Raw genomic sequence first — 19,074 nt, forward strand, 5'->3', positions numbered from 1 at the left:
ACGGCTTAGAAAGTCAGAAGGAGGGAGCTACTGTGCTGAGACAGGAGTGGAGCCCAACCCCACAGATCCAGTCCCAGGAAGGCCTCACCAGAGAAGGAGACCCCCAGAGCCTCTGAATCAGCTGAAGTGCCAGTGTCGTCTGGAACTAAGCTCATAGTCTGGTGAGAGGGCCAAGCCCTGGGCAATGGGGAGACTACAGGAGGTCTATGCTGGTGCTGACGAAGAACGTGGATTTTTCACCCCTGCTAAGAACCAGGAGGTAGGCTTGAGTAGCAGTGGCCCAGGTGGGAGAGGGGCACAGGCTCGTCGCCACAACACGCAAAGCTGGTTGATTAGCAAGTTGGTCTGGAGTCATCTACAGACCAGGGAACAGGCTAGGCAAGTGAAGAACCTGATCCTCCTTAAATCATACCACCTGGGACTTCTTAAGCTTGGGATACTGCAGCCTGGAAACAGTGCCCCACTTTAAGGAGCTAAAAGTCAAGTAAAAGAAAGGCAAGATGAGCAAAGAGAAAAAGGTGAGGACCATAGAAAGTTTCTTCAGTAACAAGGAAGACCGTGGTGCACCCTCAGAGGAAGATGTCAACATCAGGGCCCCTATATCTAAAACTCCCAAGAAAAATATGGTCTCGGGCCATAGAGGTGCTCAAAAAGGACTTTGAAGATAAAGTTAGAGAGGTAGAGGAAAAAATGGAAAGAGAAATGAGGGTGATGCAGGAAAGACATGAGAAAAAAGTCAACAGCTTGAAAAGTCAAATTGGCCAAATGGAAAAGGAGGTACAAAAGCTCTCTGATGAAAATAATTGCCTAAGAATGAGGATTGAACAAATGGAAGCCAGTGACTTTATGAGAAACCAAGACACAATAAAGCAAATCCAAATGAATAAAAAAATAGAGGGCAATGTGAAATATCTTATTGGAAAAACTGCTAACCTGGAAAATAGGTCCAGGAGAGATCATTTGAAAATTATTGGTCTACCTGAAAACCATGATCAAGGAAAGAGCTTAGACACCATCTTCCAAGATATTCTCAGGGAAAATTGCCCTGAAATTCTAGAAGAAGAAGCTAAAATAGAAATTGAAAGAATCCACCGATCACCCCCAGAAAGAGATCCCCAAAGGAAAACTCCTAGGAATTTTATAGCCAAATTCCAGAGCTCTCAGGTGAAGGAGAAAATATTGCAAGCTGCCAAAAAGAAAGAATTCAAGTACTGTGGAGCCCCAGTCAGGATAACACAAGATCTAGCAGCTTCTACATTAAAGGATCAGAGGGCATGGAATGTGATATTCCAGAGGGCAAAGGAAATGGGATTACAACCAAGAATCACCTACCCAGCAAAACTGATTCTTTCAGAGGAAAAAATGGGACTTTAATGAAAAAGAGGACTTTCAGATATTTGTGATGAAAAGACCTGAATTGAATGGCAAATTTGACTTTCAAATACAAGACCCTAGAGAACCATAAAAAATTGGAGTTGGGGGACATTCCTGGGGTCATACAGTGGGTGACTGTCTTGTGTCTGAGGCTGGGTTTTGGCTGGGATACCCCTGGGTCCAGGGGTTATGCTTTGTCCACTGTGTCACCTAGCTAGGTGATGACATCTTTAGGGTTAAATTGAGGTGTGAAGGGAATGCACTGGGGGAGGGGGGAGGGCAGAGATGAAATCCTACATGAAAGAAAAAGGAAAAGACTTATGGAGTGGGGGAAGAGATGGGAGAGGAGCAGGGTAAATGAATTTTACACTCATCAGAAAAAGCTCAAAGACCTTAAACTCATCAGAGCTGCCTCCAGGAGGGACTAACAGACACACCCAACTGGGTGGAGTAATCTATTTAATCTGGGCAGTAAATGAGCCTAACACTCATCAGAATTGTCTCAAAGACCTCAATCTCATTAGAATTGGCTCAAGGAGGGGGCAGCTAGGTGACGCTATGGATAGAGCACTGGCCCTGGATTCAGGAGTACCTGAGTTCAAATCAGGCCTCAGACACTTGACAGTTACTAGCTGTGTGACCCTGGGCAAGTCACTTAACCCCCATTGCCCCGCCAAAAAAAAAAAAGAAAGAATTGGCTCAAGAAGGGAATAATGTACATACTCAATTGGGTGGAGTAATCTCTCTAACCCTGCAGGAAAATAGGAGGGGAAGGGGATAAAGAGAGAGGGGCAAAAGAAGGAAGGGCAGAGTGGGGGAAGGGAGAAACAGAGGCAAATCCCTTTTGAAGAGTGATAGAATGAATAGAAGATGGATAATAGAATAAATATCACGGGGAAGGGAATAGAATGGAAGGGAAACAGTTAACAATAGTAATCATGAAAAAGAGAAAAGGGGAAAAAATTGTACAAAAAATATTTATAGCAACTCTTGGTGGAGGCTAAGAATTGAGAATCAAGGGAATGTCCATCAATTGAGGAATGATGGAAAAAGCTGTGCTATATGATTGTAGTGGAATGGTCTTGTGCTATAGGAAATGACAAACAGGATGATCCCAGAAAAACCTGGAAAGACTAATGAACATTGATGTATAATGAAGTGAGCAGAGCTGGGAGGACATTGTACATAGTGACAGTAGTATTGTTCAATTAGCAAATGTGAATGACTTAACTACTCTCAGCAGTGCAATGATCCAAGACAATCCCAAGGAACTAATGAGGAAGCTTACTATGCACCCCCATAGAAAGAACTGATAAAAAGAACACTTGTGGATTGTACATATATAACCTGGTTGTGATCTTGTGGAGGGGGGAGGAAAGGGAGGGAGGGAGGGAGGGAGAAAAATTTGGAACTCTAAATCTTATGAAAATGAATGTTGAAAACTACCCTTGCATGGAACTGGAAAAAATAAAATAAATGTTTGTTGCTAAAAAAAAAAAGATAAAGAAAAAAGAGGGGAAAAAAATCAGAACTGATCAAAAGCTTGAAAAAGTAGGGTGGCTCAGTGGATAAAGCACCGGCCCTGGATTCAGGAGGACCTGAGTTCAAATCCGGCCTCAGACACTTGACACTTACTAGCTGTGTGACTCCGGGCAAGTCACTAAACTCCCATTGCCCTGCAAAAAAAAAGGAAAGAAAAAAAAAGAAAAAGTCCAAAAATGTGAGTGGGTAATTTCCGTGGACCTGTTGCCTCCACAAAGGAGCAGGTTGCGTGTGTCCTCTCATGTCTCTTTTATAGAAATAGGGGAGATTAGGGAGACGTTTGATCAGATTCAGAGCTACCCATGGTTAACCTACTGCTGAGAGGCTGAATTTATAACCCAGGGAAGATTCTTTCCTCAGTTCCTTATCAACTCCCTGTTCTCCCAAGGGATTTTGGGGAGATGGACAAGGGATGTTATATCATTACCCTGGAACCAGAAGCCAGGTTAGGTTTTGTTCCCCGCCTTCTTTGCCCCTGTTCCTGATTCAGCCCACAAGTCCCAACTGCTTACTTTGAAGGGATTCTACTTCAAAGCAAGTAAGTAAGCAGAATGCATTTGAAGAATACTGTCCTGGGAATCAGGAGGCTTGATTTTTGCCATGACACTCACTTGTGTATATTTGTCAGGCCAGTCACTGCCTCGCCCTGGCTGCTCTGTTTTTTGGCTATTCTCCCTGGGTTATTGCCTTGTGACCTCAGGGTGTTGTGCCTCTCTGGTAGTGGAGCCCTATGTGTGAGTTGGTGCAGCTTGTTGTTGGCATGTGATGGATGGAGACAGGACCGGTGTGTGTGTTCGATCCTACACACCATTTTCTTGGGAGAGGGATAGTGTAGGGATCCTCAAATCAATGAAAATCAATTAGAGGTCAAAAGCAGTGCTTGGCTTATTGCATTAGAATTTACTTACCCTAGTTTTTAAGTGAATTTTGTCTCCTAATGTCCTAAAACACTAACACGTTGAAAGTTTTTATTCAATGGGAGGATGTGGTCCCGACCACCCAGTTTTGCTTTCTAGGAGAGGGGAAAGTGGAGACTTAGAATCTTGTCCAGTATAAGTGTGTCTGGTGTAAGATAAAGGTGCTTTCTCAGGTCTCTAGAGTAGGCATATGGTTACAACTGGCAGGAAACTCCATTTCTACTCCTCTTTCCCCCCTCAGTTTAGATGATGGTGACTGGAGCATGGAGAAGTCTTTTGTGTGTACCTGGAACCTGGATCGTCGGGGACTGAACCCCAGGCAGCCTTGTGCTGTGGTAGAGGTGCCCAGCTCAGTCATGTGCCTGGCCTTCCATCCAGCACAGCCCTCTCACATTGCAGGTAAGCCCAAGCCTCAGCCTGTTAACCAATGCCTTGCTCTTTTCCAGTGTGGCTCCCCAAAACGGGCAGGCAGAAGGGCCTCTGGGAAAAGTAAATCCACAGTTCTCTAGGGATAAGCTACTGTGGGCATGACATCAGGCCTGTGCCCCCCAAGGCAGTGTGTGTTCAGAGGACAAAGACAAGGAATGATAAAACTGGCTTGTCAGGGGCAGCTAGGTGGCATAGTGGATAAGGCACTGGTCCTGGATTCAAGAGGAACTGAGTTCAAATCTGGTCTCAGACACTTGACACTTACTGTGTGACCCTGGGCAAGTCACTTAAACTTCACTGCCCTACAAAACAAAACAACAACCCCCCCCCTCAAAGAAACAAAAACAGGCTTGTCCTCAAGGAGTTTACATACAGATAATGAAATACAGTCTGGTTTGGGGAGTGAATCAGCAATTAGGGAGATCAAGACAAGCTTCCTAGAGGTGCGCTGCCCCCTGAACTAAGCTTGGAAAGATCCGAAGCCTGAAGAGGCAGTGGTGAGGGGGGTGTACTCCAGACCCGGCAAGGCTGCTTGGAGGCTGCTGATCCAGGAAGGGCAGGGAGACCACAGTGGAGGGTGGAAGCACTCTTGGTTGGGGTGCCTAGGGAAAGTTTCCTAGAGGAGTTAAGACTGGGTCAAGACGGGTCCTGAAGGATATGTGGGCAATGAAAGGTAGTGGCAGGATGACCCGGGCATGGGAAACGGGGCAGTTTGCATGCATGTCTTCTCTGTGTGTTTTAGAATGTGGTCTGGGGGGAGGGGCTTGGAAGGGGACAGGAAATGGAGGGGGTTTGAATCTTGCCACCGTTCTCATTCCTCTTTCCTCAGGTGGCCTCTATAGTGGGGAGGTGGTAGTCTGGGACATGAGCCGGCCTCAGGACCCCTTGCTCTGGAGAACAGGAATGACGGATGACACTCACACAGACCCTGTCTATCAGGTCAGCACAGGCCAGCTCTGGGAGACACATGGTTGCATAGAGGCTCCCTTTAAAGGAACAGAGGCAGAAGCTGAGGGGCCTTGGCTCCTCCCTGATTCCTCTACAAGGGTCTTATATCTATAGTATGTCCTTAGGAAACATGCAAGGAGCGGAGCGATGCTACAATGAGAAAGTAGCATCTCTCCAACCTCCTTGTCACAAAAGAAGTCCAGGGGCTCCCATTTAATCCAACCAAATGTGAAAGCTCATCCTCCTAGAAATGAAATCACTGGGAATCAGGGAGATGTTAGCTAATAAGTAGCTAGATGATCTCATCATTCTTCATTGTCATCGTAATGACTCCCACCCACCTCCCAGAGGCTTCCTAGTCAGTGCCCCCCCCCCCAAATGTCTAGACAAAAGTGTTATTGAACTGCCTCCAGTTGTCCTGGCTTCTGGCTGGCATAGGAGTCCACAGCCAGAGTGATCTCAAAGCTGCCACTGTTTGCCTGCCCTGGGTTCTGCGGCTATTGTGAGAAAACTCCTCGGAGGAGCCCAGCACATCCCATGACGGGATCTGAAGCCTGGCATGGATTGGGTGCAGTTCTGCCCCTTGGGGAGTGGTCCTCTCTTGCCCATCCTGCCCTCTCTTGTATTGTGGGTGGGTGATTAGAGCAGTTGATGGGGAGGTCAGTAGCCCAGTAGCCCAAGTTCTCCTGCTTGCTGGGGTGGAGTTCTGTGACCTTTCTCACTTGTGCCCAGGGAAGGATATCAAGGTCACACTGAAGGCCCAGAGAGCAGAACCAGGGAGACACCGGCTAGAAGTTCGAGGAAAGCAGGGTTAGGCTCTGAAGAAAACATCCTAATGATCAGGAGTTTTCCAGTGTACCATGAGCTACTTGAGGATATGTTGGGTTCTCCCATCCTGGGAATTCTTCCCACAGAAGCTGAACAACCACTTGGGGATACTTTAGATTTCTGCTTGGGGTTGGGGTTAGGCTTCAGTGAGCATGTGTCTTTACTCACAAACTTTAACTCTGCTTGCCTCAGGAGGTCCCAGAAACCCAGCTGTGCCCTGGATGATGCCATCGCGAAGGCACCCAGGGCAGAGAAATTAGACTTGAGAGCCCTTAAGAACCCCTCCACTCAATTCTGATGCCAGACTCTCTGCCCCTATGGAAAGGGTGGGGGGGAGTCAAGGCTCCTGTGTGCTACTGAGGTGGCAGGGAGAAGCAAGCCTCTGCCCATTCTGCCATCTCCAGCCGTGAACTCTCCCTTCCCTCGTGGTCTCCACAGGTTGCCTGGCTGCCAGAACCGCGGCACAGCCACCGCTTTCGGCTGCTGAGTGTCTCCACAGATGGAAAGGTGCTGCTGTGGCAGGCGGCCGGTTCAGGACAGCTGCAGCTGACAGAGGGCTTTGCTCTGGTTGTCCAGCAGATCCCCCGAAACACCAAGCTGAAGAAGGTGGGCAGAGCCAAGGCTGATAGGGAGGAGCTGATCACGGGGAAAGGGACCAAGGACGTCCTCAGGGACCAGTCAGAGCTGATGGTGCCCCTCTCCCACCTGCCTTCACCTTCCTGAGGACAATAGAGGCCTAAGACCCATGGAGGCGAGGAGCCTAATATGGGAAATGCCCACGCCTGAACCTGAGGAGGGCTAACCTGGCTGGTGACTCCTTGGAAAACAGGGCTGGGTGATAGGAAGGATTCTGAGCATCAAGGAAGGGTGGTGGAGCTCTGAGCCCAGTTCTGGTTTCCAGAGCCATGTCCACAACTTGGTCTAGTTGAGGGAACACTGAAGTGGGTAGGCAGGAGGCCTTAGGTTGTATCCCTGCTATGTCACTAAGTATGGAAACTTGATCTGATCCCCTTAAAGAAAGGAGCTGGCCTCGATGCGCTCTACTGTTCCTCTCGCTTTCTAATGTTGTCTGATTTCACATGGGGAGATGGGTAATGCTTGTTGGCTGACCCTCCTATTGATGTCTTCCTGTAGCCTACCCGGGGTGAAACAGAGGTAGGGGTCACTGCCCTAGCCTTCTCCAGCTTTGACCCCAGCTTGTTTATCCTGGGCACTGAAGGTGGTTTCCCACTCAAATGTTCGACGGCAGTGGAAGTGGCAGCCCTTACCCGAATGCCCAGCTCCCTGCCACTCCGAGCGCCTGCCCAGTTTACCTTCTCCCCTCATGGTGGCCCCATCTACTCTGTGAGCTGCTCACCCTTCCACAGGTAAGGTCCAGATATTCAGAACCAGGTGAGTATGCAGCTTCTCTCATTAGTCTACAAGACAGTCATTCTTTAGACCAGACTTTTCCTGCTTGTGACTCCTTTTTGCCTCAGAAAGTTTTACACGGCCCCAGTATATAGGTATATAAAATAGGTACATGTGGGGGCAGCTAGGTGGTGCAGTGGATAGAGCACTGGTCCTGGATTCAGGAGGACCCGAGTTCAAATTTGACCTCAGACACTTGACACTTACTGGCTGTGTGACCCCGGGCAAGTCACTTAACCCTCATTGCCCCACCAAAAAAAAGAAATAAAATAGGTACACATAACCTTTTACCGTTGCTGAATTTTTTGCAACCCCCACATTGTTATGCAACCCCATATGGGGTCATGGCCTACAGTTTAGGAAGATTAGGCTTAGAGCAGGGGTCCTTAACCTGAGGTTCATGAACTTGTCTTTTTGTTTGTTTTTTTGCGGGGCAGTGAGGGTTAAGTGACTTGCCCAGGGTCACACAGCTAGTATCAAGTGTCTCTAGATTTGAATCCACTGCACCACCTAGCTGCCCCCATGAACTTGTCTTAATGCAGAGCATAGCTTGCTGATCTTAGGACAGTATAGTTCAATGGCTAGAGACTTCTAAAAAAATCTTTGACATTTGATATAATGAGTTGGAGTTAAAGTACGGCTGCTTTTGGTGGCCTCCCCTTTTCAGTTGCTTTTTTTCTCTCAAGGCTTTTGCAGCCACAAGTTCAACTTGTCTTTTTCCTTTTTCAATGACTGAATTTCAGTTGGTTTTCTTTGTAATCCAATGTCCTTTATTTTATGCTTTTAAAACATTCTGAGAAGGGATTCTTAGGCTTCACCAGACTACCAAAGAAGGGTCCAAGGACCGCTCCCAAAAGTCCAGAATGCTTGTCCAAAGGGCCCTTTGACAAGTCACTCATGCTCAATGGGGTTGGTCTACCAACCCATTGACCCCCATTAATTCCACTTTCCTCTCCTAAGGAAGGTTATATATCCTTTAATGATTCAGACTTTTGATCTCTACCCCTCTATTTCATTCTATGTAGACCAGCAGAATAATCTTTTTAAAGATTAGGGGAATGCAGAGTGTGGTGCAGAGCCCTGGACTTTGAGTTCAGAGATCTGGGTGAGGGTACAGCTCAGACACACATTTGCTGTGGGACCTTGGGCCAGTCACTTATCTTTGTTTCTTCATTTGTAAAATGAGGAAGATGGACTCAATCTTAAATGGATGTTATGATTCCGTGACTCACTAAGTTTTAATTAAAGGCTGCATCCACTCTCCTCTATGAACCCCAAGTCTATTCACTATCTCTTGAGCATGCCTTACTTTTTCCTTCTAAATCTTTGCTCACATCAGTTTTTCCCTCTTTATTCAAATACTACCTATACTCGTCAAGGTTTAGGACAAGTCCCAGGTCTGTGCCCGTACTTAATCACTGTGGCTCCTTTTTGTTCAGTCATTTTTCAGAGTACTCACTTTGGGTTCTATTTGGTGGCACTTATACCTCAGAAGATTAAGAGCATATACTGCTTATTGTTATTTATCTTTGCAAAGTATCTTGGAATCCTTTTGTACATTAGAAAACACTGGGAGGGGGGCGGCTAGATGGCGCAGTGGATAAAAGCACTGGCCCTGGATTCAGGAGTACCTGAGTTCAAATCCGGCCTCAGACACTTGACACTTACTAGCTGTGTGACCCTGGGCAAGTCACTTAACCCCCATTGCCCCGTAGTTAAAAAAAAACAAAACACTGGGAGATAAAATGGGAGCCCAGTACACGATCATTTTTGTTGCATGTTGGGTTTTGTCTACTGTATAGGCTCACTGGGTAGGCTGACTTGCTCCCTTGCTTTTTCCTAGGAACTTGTTTCTGAGTGCTGGGACAGATGGCCACATCCACCTCTATTCCATGCTGCAGGCCCAACCCTTGACGTCGCTCCAGCTCTCCCACAAATACTTGTTTAGTGTGCGCTGGTCTCCTGTCCGTCCTTTGGTCTTTGCTGCTGCCTCTGGGGAAGGTGAGGTTTTCCTTTGTTTTAGAAAGCCTAATTGTGTAGGAGAAATTCCTGCTCCTCTTCAATTTCTTCATTGGAGTATGGGATGAGATTGTCATAGCTGCAGTAATTTAATTTTAATTTTGGGTCTGGGTTTCTGGAAGCCTGGCTTTAAAGGATTCCAGTGATAAGGTGGCAAAGAGGAAATTATTTCTTATCCTTTTGATGCAGAACTGACACCTTGAGAGCATTCATCAAGCAAGCAATCATTCTGTACAATTCCAAGTAAGAAATTCCTGTCCTCAGAATTTACATTCTTACCTTTTTCTTAAAGGAGACATCCAGCTGTTTGATCTCAGGAAGAGTTCCCAGAAGCCCACAGTTTCTATCAAGCAAACCCCGGATGAAAGCCCAGTATACTGTCTAGAATTCAATCTTCAACAGACTCAACTCCTGGCTGCTGGGGATGCCAAAGGGGTTGTAAAAATATGGCAGCTAAGTACAGAGTTCACAGAACAAGCACCCCGGGAAACAGAAGATCTGGACCAATTGGCAACTGAGGTGGCTAGTTAAGGACTAGCTTTCCTTTTGCAAGAAGGTAGTGACAAGCAGACATGAGCAGCATAGGGCAAACTCTTACCCATGGTATAAGGAATGTTTAAAGGCTTGGAGGGAGAATTCTGCTCCTATAAGCAGATACTTGAGTAAGTCTTTGGGTATAATGAAGATTCAGGCATTTGCTAATGATTAAAAAGAAAAAAACCTTTTTTGGGGGTTGAGTCATTTATTTATCTTTTGCATACAGAAAATTGGGAGGAAACAGGAATGAAGTGAAGCCAGCTTTATAGATTTATTCCCCTTCAGGTCTGGTTGGGGTAAGCTGGTTTTAGGACATATAGGAGACAGGGTGAAATCCCATAATTTTAAACATAAATCTCCTAACAGTGATCCAGCCATTTCAACTGGTCTCATAACATTTTATTGAAGCACCATATTCTCTAAGTATAATCCCCAAGCTAAGCAGTTTTAAGGTTACATTTGGAAGTAACACTGTCTGAATTTTTTTTTTCCTTTAAGAGCACAAAGATGGACAGACATGCAGTGAGGCAGCAAGACGAGCAGTGTTTGGCTGTGGCTAACACTAGGGGGGGTCTGAATCAATTCACAAAGAGAGAGCGGGTAAATTCTACGTAGTCAAAAGCAGAGGGGAGTTCACGGCCCTTGCCATCAACATAGGGCTTCATGTGTGAGATGCAGTAGTCTGCTTGCTCCCTTGTCAGATTCTGAAAGGAGAAAAGAAGAGAGATTAGGGCTAGCATCACCTCACCCTGGGTGAGGAAGCTGAACTTTTGTCTTTCACCAAAACCGACTCTCATGATGTCCTGAGTGGGGACATTCCCACTATCTTTCTACATAAGGTATTGGGATGGTCTATCTGCAGCTTATATAGGAAGACAGATTCTGGCTCAGTGGGAAGAGTTTAAATAACAAACATGGAATGGGGCTGCCTTGTGAAATTCCGGTTACTGGTGATGCTCTAATCTGCTACCCTCGTCTATTAGTGCGACTCATTATAAACCCCAGTGATTGAAGCCTCTCACTCTCTTCTTGAGACAAGAATGCCCTACAGTCACCTGGTGGATGAGAACCATGCATTTCACGCATACCTGGTACAATTCTTCCTTGGTCACATAGGGTTTCCCCTCAGAACTGAGGGCACGGAAAGCACTCTCAATCTCCTCACTAGATTTGACATTTTCAGTCTCTCGGCTGATCATAAAAGCCATGTATTCTTGCAGTGATACGTGGCCATCCCTAGGAAAGGAAGAAAGAGAAATGAGTAAGATAATAGAACATCCATCCTAGAGACTGCGAAACTTTTTTAGCTTGGCCATCACCTTGCATGATCCATTGTTCTTGCCCACTCTTTAGTTCTGGCACACTGTACCTGTTTGGATCCACGGTGTCGAGGATGGCTTCAAACTCAGGGTCTGGTTCTCCTTCTTCCACCATAGGCAGATCGTAACCCAGAGAACGCAAGCAAGATTTAAACTCTTGGTGATTGAGTCGGCCAGATTTATCCTTGTCAAAATGTCTGGAATGCAAAGAGCCAGGGAATTAGCTCAGAATTGGGTTGGGGAGTACAAGGCCCAAAGTGATACACTTTTTAGAAAGCTCCTTAAAAAAAAAAAAAAAAAAAGCTCCCTTTTAGGGGCAGCTAGGTGGTGCAGTGGATAGAGCACCGGCCCTGGAGTCAGGAGTACCCAAGTTCAAATCCGGCCTCAGACAGGTAACACTTACTAGCTGTGTGACCCTGGGCAAGTCACTTAACCCCAATTGCCTCACTAAAAAAAAAAAAAAAAAAAAAAAAAAAAAAAAAAAAAAAGAAAGCTCCCTTGGGAATTGTGGCAGTACTCACTTAAACATCATGCTGAACTCCTTCAGGGCCTCTTCAGTCACACCAGTTGTATTCCTGTAAACAAAAGCAGAGTTATGGACTTACTCATGTAAGCTGGGCACTTGCATGTGCCAGCGACTGGGTGCTCACTTGTTTTTTTTTGGCCAATGAAAACATGGTCCTCTCGTTTACCTTTCAAACACTTGAGTCCCTAGAGAGTCCTGAATCTTAACTAGATGAATGGCTGTTTGTTAAGTGGTGGTGGTTCTATTTTCATGAATCTTCCTGTTGATAGTAAGATCATTACCCTCCTCTTATCTAGAATCTCTAAGACCCACCCAAGTTTCCATGAAAAATAACGAGAAGAAATTTCTTCTAATCTCACCATACAGCAGCCTAACATCTTGGACAGATGGCATACCTGGCCTGGATCTGCTGCTCCAGGTTGTGCTGCATTCGCATCCCAAGTTGGTCCAGTTGATCCCACTGCTGGGCCAGCCCTACAGTGCTATGCTCAGTGTATTTGTTATCCAGGATAAGGGCTTCCTCCATGGCTGCCCCCAGGTCCTCGATCTTCTTCAGCTGACTCCTCATGGCCCGGATCTCCTGGTGTTTACGCTGTGGGCAGGAAGGGGAAATTAAAAGATACAGGGAAGAGCTGGTGGCAAGTCATTTTTTTTCTTTCACTTTTTGAAGAAAAAAATTCTGTTGGATTCAGTTTTTTTTTTTTAAATTAGAATAAGAGAAGCCTAGTGAGGGCAGGAGGAAGAACCAAAAAACCCCTGGCTCTCACAGAGCAGGCCCCCTGGCAGCTTCTGGGGTTTAAACACCTTGTACCAAACTCTGGATCTCACTAATTAAAGGAGCAAAATGCCATACCCTCACGGGGAAGGGGTGCTGGCATTACTTCCAGGAAGCCAAGCAGAGCCACTCCTGGAGTGACCTCAGGCAGAAGAGAGAACAGGAGCCATGTCTGGCACTTACTTTAGTGGCTTCCAGCTGGGATTCCAGGGTCCCAGATTCTTCCACCATACAGGACCTAAACAAAGAAGCAGGATAAACACTTGGGGAAAGAAGAGCAGGTTGGGGGCTTGAAATTAACCCCATCCTCTCAGGAGTGAGATAATAGCTTTTGCACTTCGTTTAAACCATCTCTTTCATTAGCTGACATCTCTTCACAAACGCCCCACGAGGTGGCTAAAAGCAAGCACCTCCATTTTATAGATTAGGAAGCTGAGTTAGGCAAAGAAAGATTGAGAATGGAGACAGGAATAGAACCAAAGCCTCCTACCTCCTCAGCCTGCTACTTTAACCACTTGCTGTGCTTTAACTGTCTCATACTATGTTCCACCGCAGTCACATTTCCCCACTTTTCCCCACAGTCCTAGTAGGTTAAATGGAGATCGCTCAGTTTAGGCATTTTAGTGACTTGGGAGTCAATTTCAAGCCCCACGACTCCCACAGAAAGAACTGATAGTTTGTGCCCACCTTTCTCCCCACCTTGTAAGATTAGAAACACAGTGCAGCTCCAACAATCGTGTTCTACATACGAGAACAGTAGGAAGCTCGGGAGAAGGGTGACATAGATGGCCAAGACGAGAGGAGGCTAGAGGCCAAGAACATTAAGGTTGGTTTGCCAGGGGCTCAGGGCCTTTCTGCCATCTGTACACGGTGGGAGGGGCATCTATGGTGCTAATACCAAAGTGCATGGGTATAGGCAACACTGAAAATGAGGCCAATACCTTAGAAACTTCGTTAGGGAATTGAATAATCTTTTCTGCTTAAGAGCTGCTAAGACTGCTGGCATATATTATTTTTTAAAGTTTCTGTAAAACCTAAAAACAGTGACTGGTCTCCTGGGTTCCTGTTCCAGACTAGGTTACACATCTCCACAAGTTTTTTTTTTTTGGGCAGGGCAATGAATGTTAAGTGACTTGCCCAGGGTCACACAGCTAGTAAGTGTCAAGTGTCTGAGGCCGCATTTGAATTCAGGTCCTCCTGAATCTAGGGCTGGTGCTTTATCCACTGCGCCACCTAGCTGCCCCATGCACAAGCTTTTGATGTTGATGGGCAAAGGTTCGATGGGAGTACTACTAATCTGCTTTGGTTCTTAGATGCTCTGGGCTCTTAATGTGTCAGTGTGAGGTTTCACAGCAGGCAACCAGTGAACAAAGAACAGGTTGTGGTTACCATGCAAGGACAAGGTAATACTGTGTTCTTGATGGAGGAAGTTTAAGTTTATGTGCCATCTACTACCTCTGCCCCTGGAAACTACCTTTCCATATCCCTGGGGGTTGGAGAACGTGATTTCATCAGGATCAAGAATTTCTGATTAAAAAGACAAACCTCCCTCTACCAGCAGTTACATGCCTGCCAGAGGCAGAACTTCAACTCAGGTTTTCCTGATTCCCAGGATTTCTCTTTAGTTATGCTGAGACTCTGTCACCCCTTGAAACTAAGGATCATAATTGCTCTAGCAATGGAGATCAATGAAGCTTTCTCCTATAAGAGCAGGTCAGATCTAGTTCTTTATATTATGCTCTAACCCTATGGGAAAAGCACACACCAGGACCTGGGGTAGGGTGGCAGGGCAGGGTGGGAGTCTGGGCACTGGTGCAGGGGAAAGGACAGAGGCCCCTCCTTCCCAAGCGGCCACAGGCAGTGAGTTAGTGAGGAAGCAGAGCCGCCCAGGAAGTCAAGAGTGCATTGGGAAAACCACAGTGAGGTAAGAAGAGAAAATAAGAGGAGAAAAACCTTCCAGACAGATCATCCCCAACTTCATACTGATAGACACGAATGACCCGACGATATGCTATGCTATTCAAAGAAAAGAAACCAAATGAATACACACCAAAGAGGAGGAAGGGAAAGAGGCAAGAGCACACAGATGCAAACACACTATGAGGTCCGAGCTGGCAATGCACAGAGAACAGTGATGTCAAAGCCAGGCAGGTGTCCAGTGCGGACTAGCACCTCTATCCACAAGGGACCACAGGCGGGTGCTTTTTAACTCAGACAACTACGGTGGAAAGGTACAAGGACTTTGTGGGACCCACAAAGAAAAATGGAGCATTTTACTTCACTCAGACACCACTGGGGCAGATAGAGACGCAAGGGTTTAGAGGGTGGGAATCTGGGAAGGAGAGCCAGGTGGCCAATTGTTCCAGAGGTCTCTAGTTTCTTTGGTGTTGACCTTCTCTTGCTAAAGATCCCCCTTTCTACTCTCCCAGTAGTGGCTTCTGACCTGGTCCCCTAGCTTGTGCTCTCTAAGACCATACTGATCCCATCAACCAACTGATTAAGCAAGGTGGTGGGGTACCAAGGTGTGGCCTAACTTCAGTGGATCCAAAGGCTATGGATGCGGGTGTTCCTGTCTTGCACTGGAAGAATCACAGTGAATTTTACATCCTTTTCTCAGCCACTGACTTAAGAAAAGGAACACTCAAAACTCTTTTTCCCCAGGACAGATTCCTCACAGGACCCTTTACACCTCCTTGATGGTTTAAACAAAAGCATATTTTTCTTCCAGAGACCCAATAAGAGTCTTGAGTCTAAAATGAGCTATCACAACCCAATCAATTTCAAGTAACTTGCACTAATGATACCAAAATTGACAATAAGCTGATGTTTCTCTGAACTACTCTGAGCTTTCTCGCTTTACAAATTAGATTCCACCTGGCTTTGCAACAAAGTACCTGAATGGCAACTATTTTCCTACTGGGCAGATGGGGGGAGAGTAGACACACATGATAAGCTACATTAAAGGAGAAACAACAGTTAAAAACACAGATGAATCCAATCAATGCCTTGTCTGATCACGCCGCTTTCACCAAAGGAGACTGTCTGGTTGACCAAATAAAAAAGAAATGGCTCTCCTCCCCAGGCTTAGGTCCTGAGGGGAACAAGCATACTTTTACAATTAACTGATATCCAGGCTGGGCATTAGGGTCGGGGGCACGCTCCCTTTTGGGGAGGGATGGTACCTGGCACATCAACTTCAGGGTGGTACAATCCACCTCTGGACAGGCAGGCCCAAAGAAACACTTTAAGCCAAGCCACTGGGCAAAGAGGGAAACGGAGGGGTGGGGAACAAGCACACAATACACCAATGCCACAATACAAGCCTGGGGAGAATAAAAAGGTGATATTAACCCATCGAGGAGATACGTTCTGTGAAGACATGGATCCAAGAAGTAGGAGGTGGCATCAGGAGAAGCAACCATTAAAAAGGGAGAAAAAGGAAGAAAAAAGACATTAGTATAATATCTATGCATGGTACAATTCCACTAGTTCATCAACAACTAAGCACTGAGCAACTAACTGCTACACACAATTCACAATGAAGAGAAACCTTTCTGTTCTTAATTCCTGGATTTGCAATTGATCCCTTTGGGAAAATGGTATGGAAAAACTGCTTTGCCTTCTCTATCCAATCTCCTCTAACTGGAGAAACAGATCTGTGTCTACATTTTCTTCTCCCTCCGCAAGCACCTACTACAGTCAGACACATGAGAGCTTAGGCAGCGAGGGTATAAAAACAACCATCCCTGTCACGTCCTAAGTTTTGCTGGAGTATGGGGAATGGCTGCAGCAAGACTGCCATAGGCTTTTTTTTGCAGGGCAATGAGGGTTAAGTGACTTGCCCAGGGTCACACAGCTAGTAAGTGTCAGGTGTCTGAGGCCGGATTTGAACTCAGGTAGTCCTGAATCCAGGGCCGGTGCTTTTTCCACTGTGCCACCTAGCTGCCCCTGTCATAGGCTTTAAAAGACAAATAAGAGTTTCTATTTTATCCTGGAGGCAACAGGGAACCATTCATTACAAGACAAGCCATAAGACATCTTCTCAAATGAGAGCTAGGTTTTGGAAGACTGGCAGTACTGCCTCAGAATAGAAATTCTGCAAAGAATTGATGGTCCATAATTACAGAACGCTTGCTCTAAGGGCACTGTCATTTTGCTGTGTAATGAACTAACAGAAAAAAGTTAATGGATATCCCTGGAGAGGGTCTAGCTGAGCAGGATCACCCTCACCCCAGCTGCCCCTCAAGACTGGTGAGGTCCACTCTGTGCTGGCTTAACAAGGGGATGGGCACCTGGTTTCCTGGATCCACTGGTGGAAGGCATTGGCATGCTGGGCAAACTCCTGTCGTAACTTGTCATTCTCCTCTTGCCTGCGCTGCTCCTTCTGTAGCTCCAGCTCCCGCTCCTAAGAACCAGAGGGATGATGCAGATGTAGTATCCAGGAGGACAACAACCAGGTCAATAAAGGGGCTCACTGAGCTTATGGCCTGTATAGACTGACTGAAGCAACGAGTGATGCTTAGATTGGAGACTTATCTTAGATGGGCTGGTGTTGGAAAAGCACCAGTCTGGTTGTTTTTTTTTTTTTGGTGGGGCGATGGGGTTTAAGTGACTTGTCCAGGGTCACACAGCTGGTAAGTGTCTGGATTTGAACTCAGGTACTCCTGAATCCAAGGCTGGTGCTTTATCCATTGCGCCACCTAGCTGCCTCCCAGTCTGGTTTTTAATTGGCACCAGAGGACAGAACAAGGCTCAGTGGACAGAAGCTGCACAGAAGAGTGGTTTTTTTTCATCTTTAACAATCAAAGAATGGAATGGGCTCCCTGAGTTTTGCTGCAGTAAAGGGCCTGGAATTTATTACTTGTTGGGGACCCTTCAGAGAAGGCATTCTCTCTCTCTTTTTTTTTTGCAGGGCAATGAGGGTTAAGTGACTTGCCCAGGGTCACACAGCTAGTAAGTCTCAAGTGTCTGAGGCCCAGATTTGAACTCAGGTCCTCCTGAATCCAGGGCCGGTGCTTTAGCCACTGCGCCACCTAGCTGCCCCAGAAAGTGTTCTTAACCTGGGATCTGTGAACTTGGGTTTTTAAAAGATATTTTGATAATTGTATTTCAATATGATTGACTGGTGTTATTTTATTTTATGCATTTAAAAGGTTAAGGAATCTCCTATTATAGAGTTCTTTCTACTGGGGTAGAAGTAGCTCAGAAGTCTTTTCCTTCTCTTGAGATTATGTGATATACTGGCAGGAAAGGTGAATTGGGGATGGAGAATCAATGAGTCAGAGGGATGTGGCTTAAAGTTCTGCTTAAAAGGATGTAGAAAACTTACTTTGATGATCTTCTGTAGGTTCCTCCAGGTTTCTTCCAGGGCCTCCATGGTGAACCAAGTGTAGGGATTGGAGGCCACCCGGAAGCTCTTGATTTGTCTATCTAGCTCAGCCAGCTGATTAAAATCTGCCTGGGCAGAGCTAAGTGAGGAGCGGAAGGCGTCATGGGCCTCTCGCAATGCTTTGATTTCCTCCAGTGAATTGCAGCGAACAGGGTCAGTTAAGTCCTCCTCAGCATTCTCAAACCAGCTGTTGAAGGCTGAAGCCTTCTTGGCAAAGGTCAGGAAAAGATCTTCCACCTGAAAGCAGAGGAGAACCCGGTTTAGGACAGTCACTAGGTGATCAACACAGCCTAGAAAAATACCGAAGACTTATGGCATCAGGAACACATGCTGCTTTCTGGTCCTCTTTACATTTTAATCCCTACTTCTGTCTGATTCCTCTCATTTTCATTTCTGTAGAATTACAAAGTCTTTTTTGCCTACTAAATCATCTACATATGCTTGCACTATGTGTCATATGTAGCTATCTATCGACCACCTGTGGTTTACAGATATTACTATAACAAATAACGCCCTGGTTCATACATCTCAGAAAATTGGGCAGTAGTCCAGTTGAGCCTCTAATCTCCAAGAGCAGACTCATTCTGATCTTTACCTTTCGGAAATGTTCCTGGGCTTCTAAAAGCTTCTTCTTGCGGGTGGCTGAGTTGGCTAGCAACTGGTTCCAGCGCTTCATCAGAGAGGCATGCCGTGCCTCGATGGCCTTGGACTGAACGTGCTTGGCAGCCACCAGCTGATCTTTGAGGGCTGTGATGTTGGCGATGCCTTCCTGTTGGAAGGCCTGAAGCCCTGCATCAAAGGTTTCCTGTGATGATAAAGGGGTTAGGGTGCTGAGAGACACATGGAATAAGCAGCTCACTTACCCTTCTACGGGGCAGGGAGGGGCACTGACCTGCTTGGTGAGAAGAGTTTGAACAGAGGAGAGGTCCCGGCCATAGTCATCGGTCTTCAGACTGTTTTCTTTCTCACCTGGAAATTTAAGTTTGAAAACTATGTATCACCCTTCTCTACAAAGTAAGAAGGGAAAAGCAACACTTTGAACAAACTCGAATTCTATCAAA

At 46.2% G+C, this 19,074-nt stretch overlaps 2 protein-coding genes across 9 annotated transcripts in view; one reads left to right on the top strand and one right to left on the bottom strand.

Moving 5' to 3' along the window:
* DYNC2I2 (dynein 2 intermediate chain 2) overlaps positions 1-10,191 on the top strand; it is a 34,212-nt gene extending 24,021 nt beyond the window's left edge. The window contains exons 4-9 of the mRNA XM_043984044.1: positions 4,075-4,232; positions 5,092-5,201; positions 6,477-6,644; positions 7,173-7,405; positions 9,292-9,449; positions 9,760-10,191. Of these exons, the coding sequence (XP_043839979.1) occupies positions 4,075-4,232; positions 5,092-5,201; positions 6,477-6,644; positions 7,173-7,405; positions 9,292-9,449; positions 9,760-9,998 (1,066 nt within the window). The 3' untranslated portion in view covers positions 9,999-10,191. The remainder of the gene's footprint in view (positions 1-4,074; positions 4,233-5,091; positions 5,202-6,476; positions 6,645-7,172; positions 7,406-9,291; positions 9,450-9,759) is intronic.
* SPTAN1 (spectrin alpha, non-erythrocytic 1) overlaps positions 10,190-19,074 on the bottom strand; it is a 63,501-nt gene continuing 54,616 nt past the window's right edge. For 4 of the 8 annotated variants that reach the window (XM_043984038.1, XM_043984039.1, XM_043984037.1 and 1 more), the window contains 12 exons: positions 18,906-18,982; positions 18,609-18,818; positions 17,954-18,250; positions 16,917-17,029; positions 15,976-15,993; positions 14,578-14,640; positions 12,808-12,862; positions 12,245-12,441; positions 11,845-11,898; positions 11,374-11,520; positions 11,093-11,240; positions 10,190-10,708 (listed from right to left, as the gene is read on the bottom strand). In XM_043984038.1, coding sequence (XP_043839973.1) covers positions 10,583-10,708; positions 11,093-11,240; positions 11,374-11,520; positions 11,845-11,898; positions 12,245-12,441; positions 12,808-12,862; positions 14,578-14,640; positions 15,976-15,993; positions 16,917-17,029; positions 17,954-18,250; positions 18,609-18,818; positions 18,906-18,982 — 1,505 coding nt within the window. In that variant the 3' untranslated portion in view covers positions 10,190-10,582. The remainder of the gene's footprint in view (positions 10,709-11,092; positions 11,241-11,373; positions 11,521-11,844; positions 11,899-12,244; positions 12,442-12,807; positions 12,863-14,577; positions 14,641-15,975; positions 15,994-16,916; positions 17,030-17,953; positions 18,251-18,608; positions 18,819-18,905; positions 18,983-19,074) is intronic. The other 4 variants (XM_043984043.1, XM_043984042.1, XM_043984041.1 and 1 more) reach the window with 1 other exon arrangement.

Source organism: Dromiciops gliroides, chromosome 2 (assembly GCF_019393635.1).
Source record: "Dromiciops gliroides isolate mDroGli1 chromosome 2, mDroGli1.pri, whole genome shotgun sequence".
Classification (NCBI taxonomy): domain Eukaryota; kingdom Metazoa; phylum Chordata; class Mammalia; order Microbiotheria; family Microbiotheriidae; genus Dromiciops; species Dromiciops gliroides.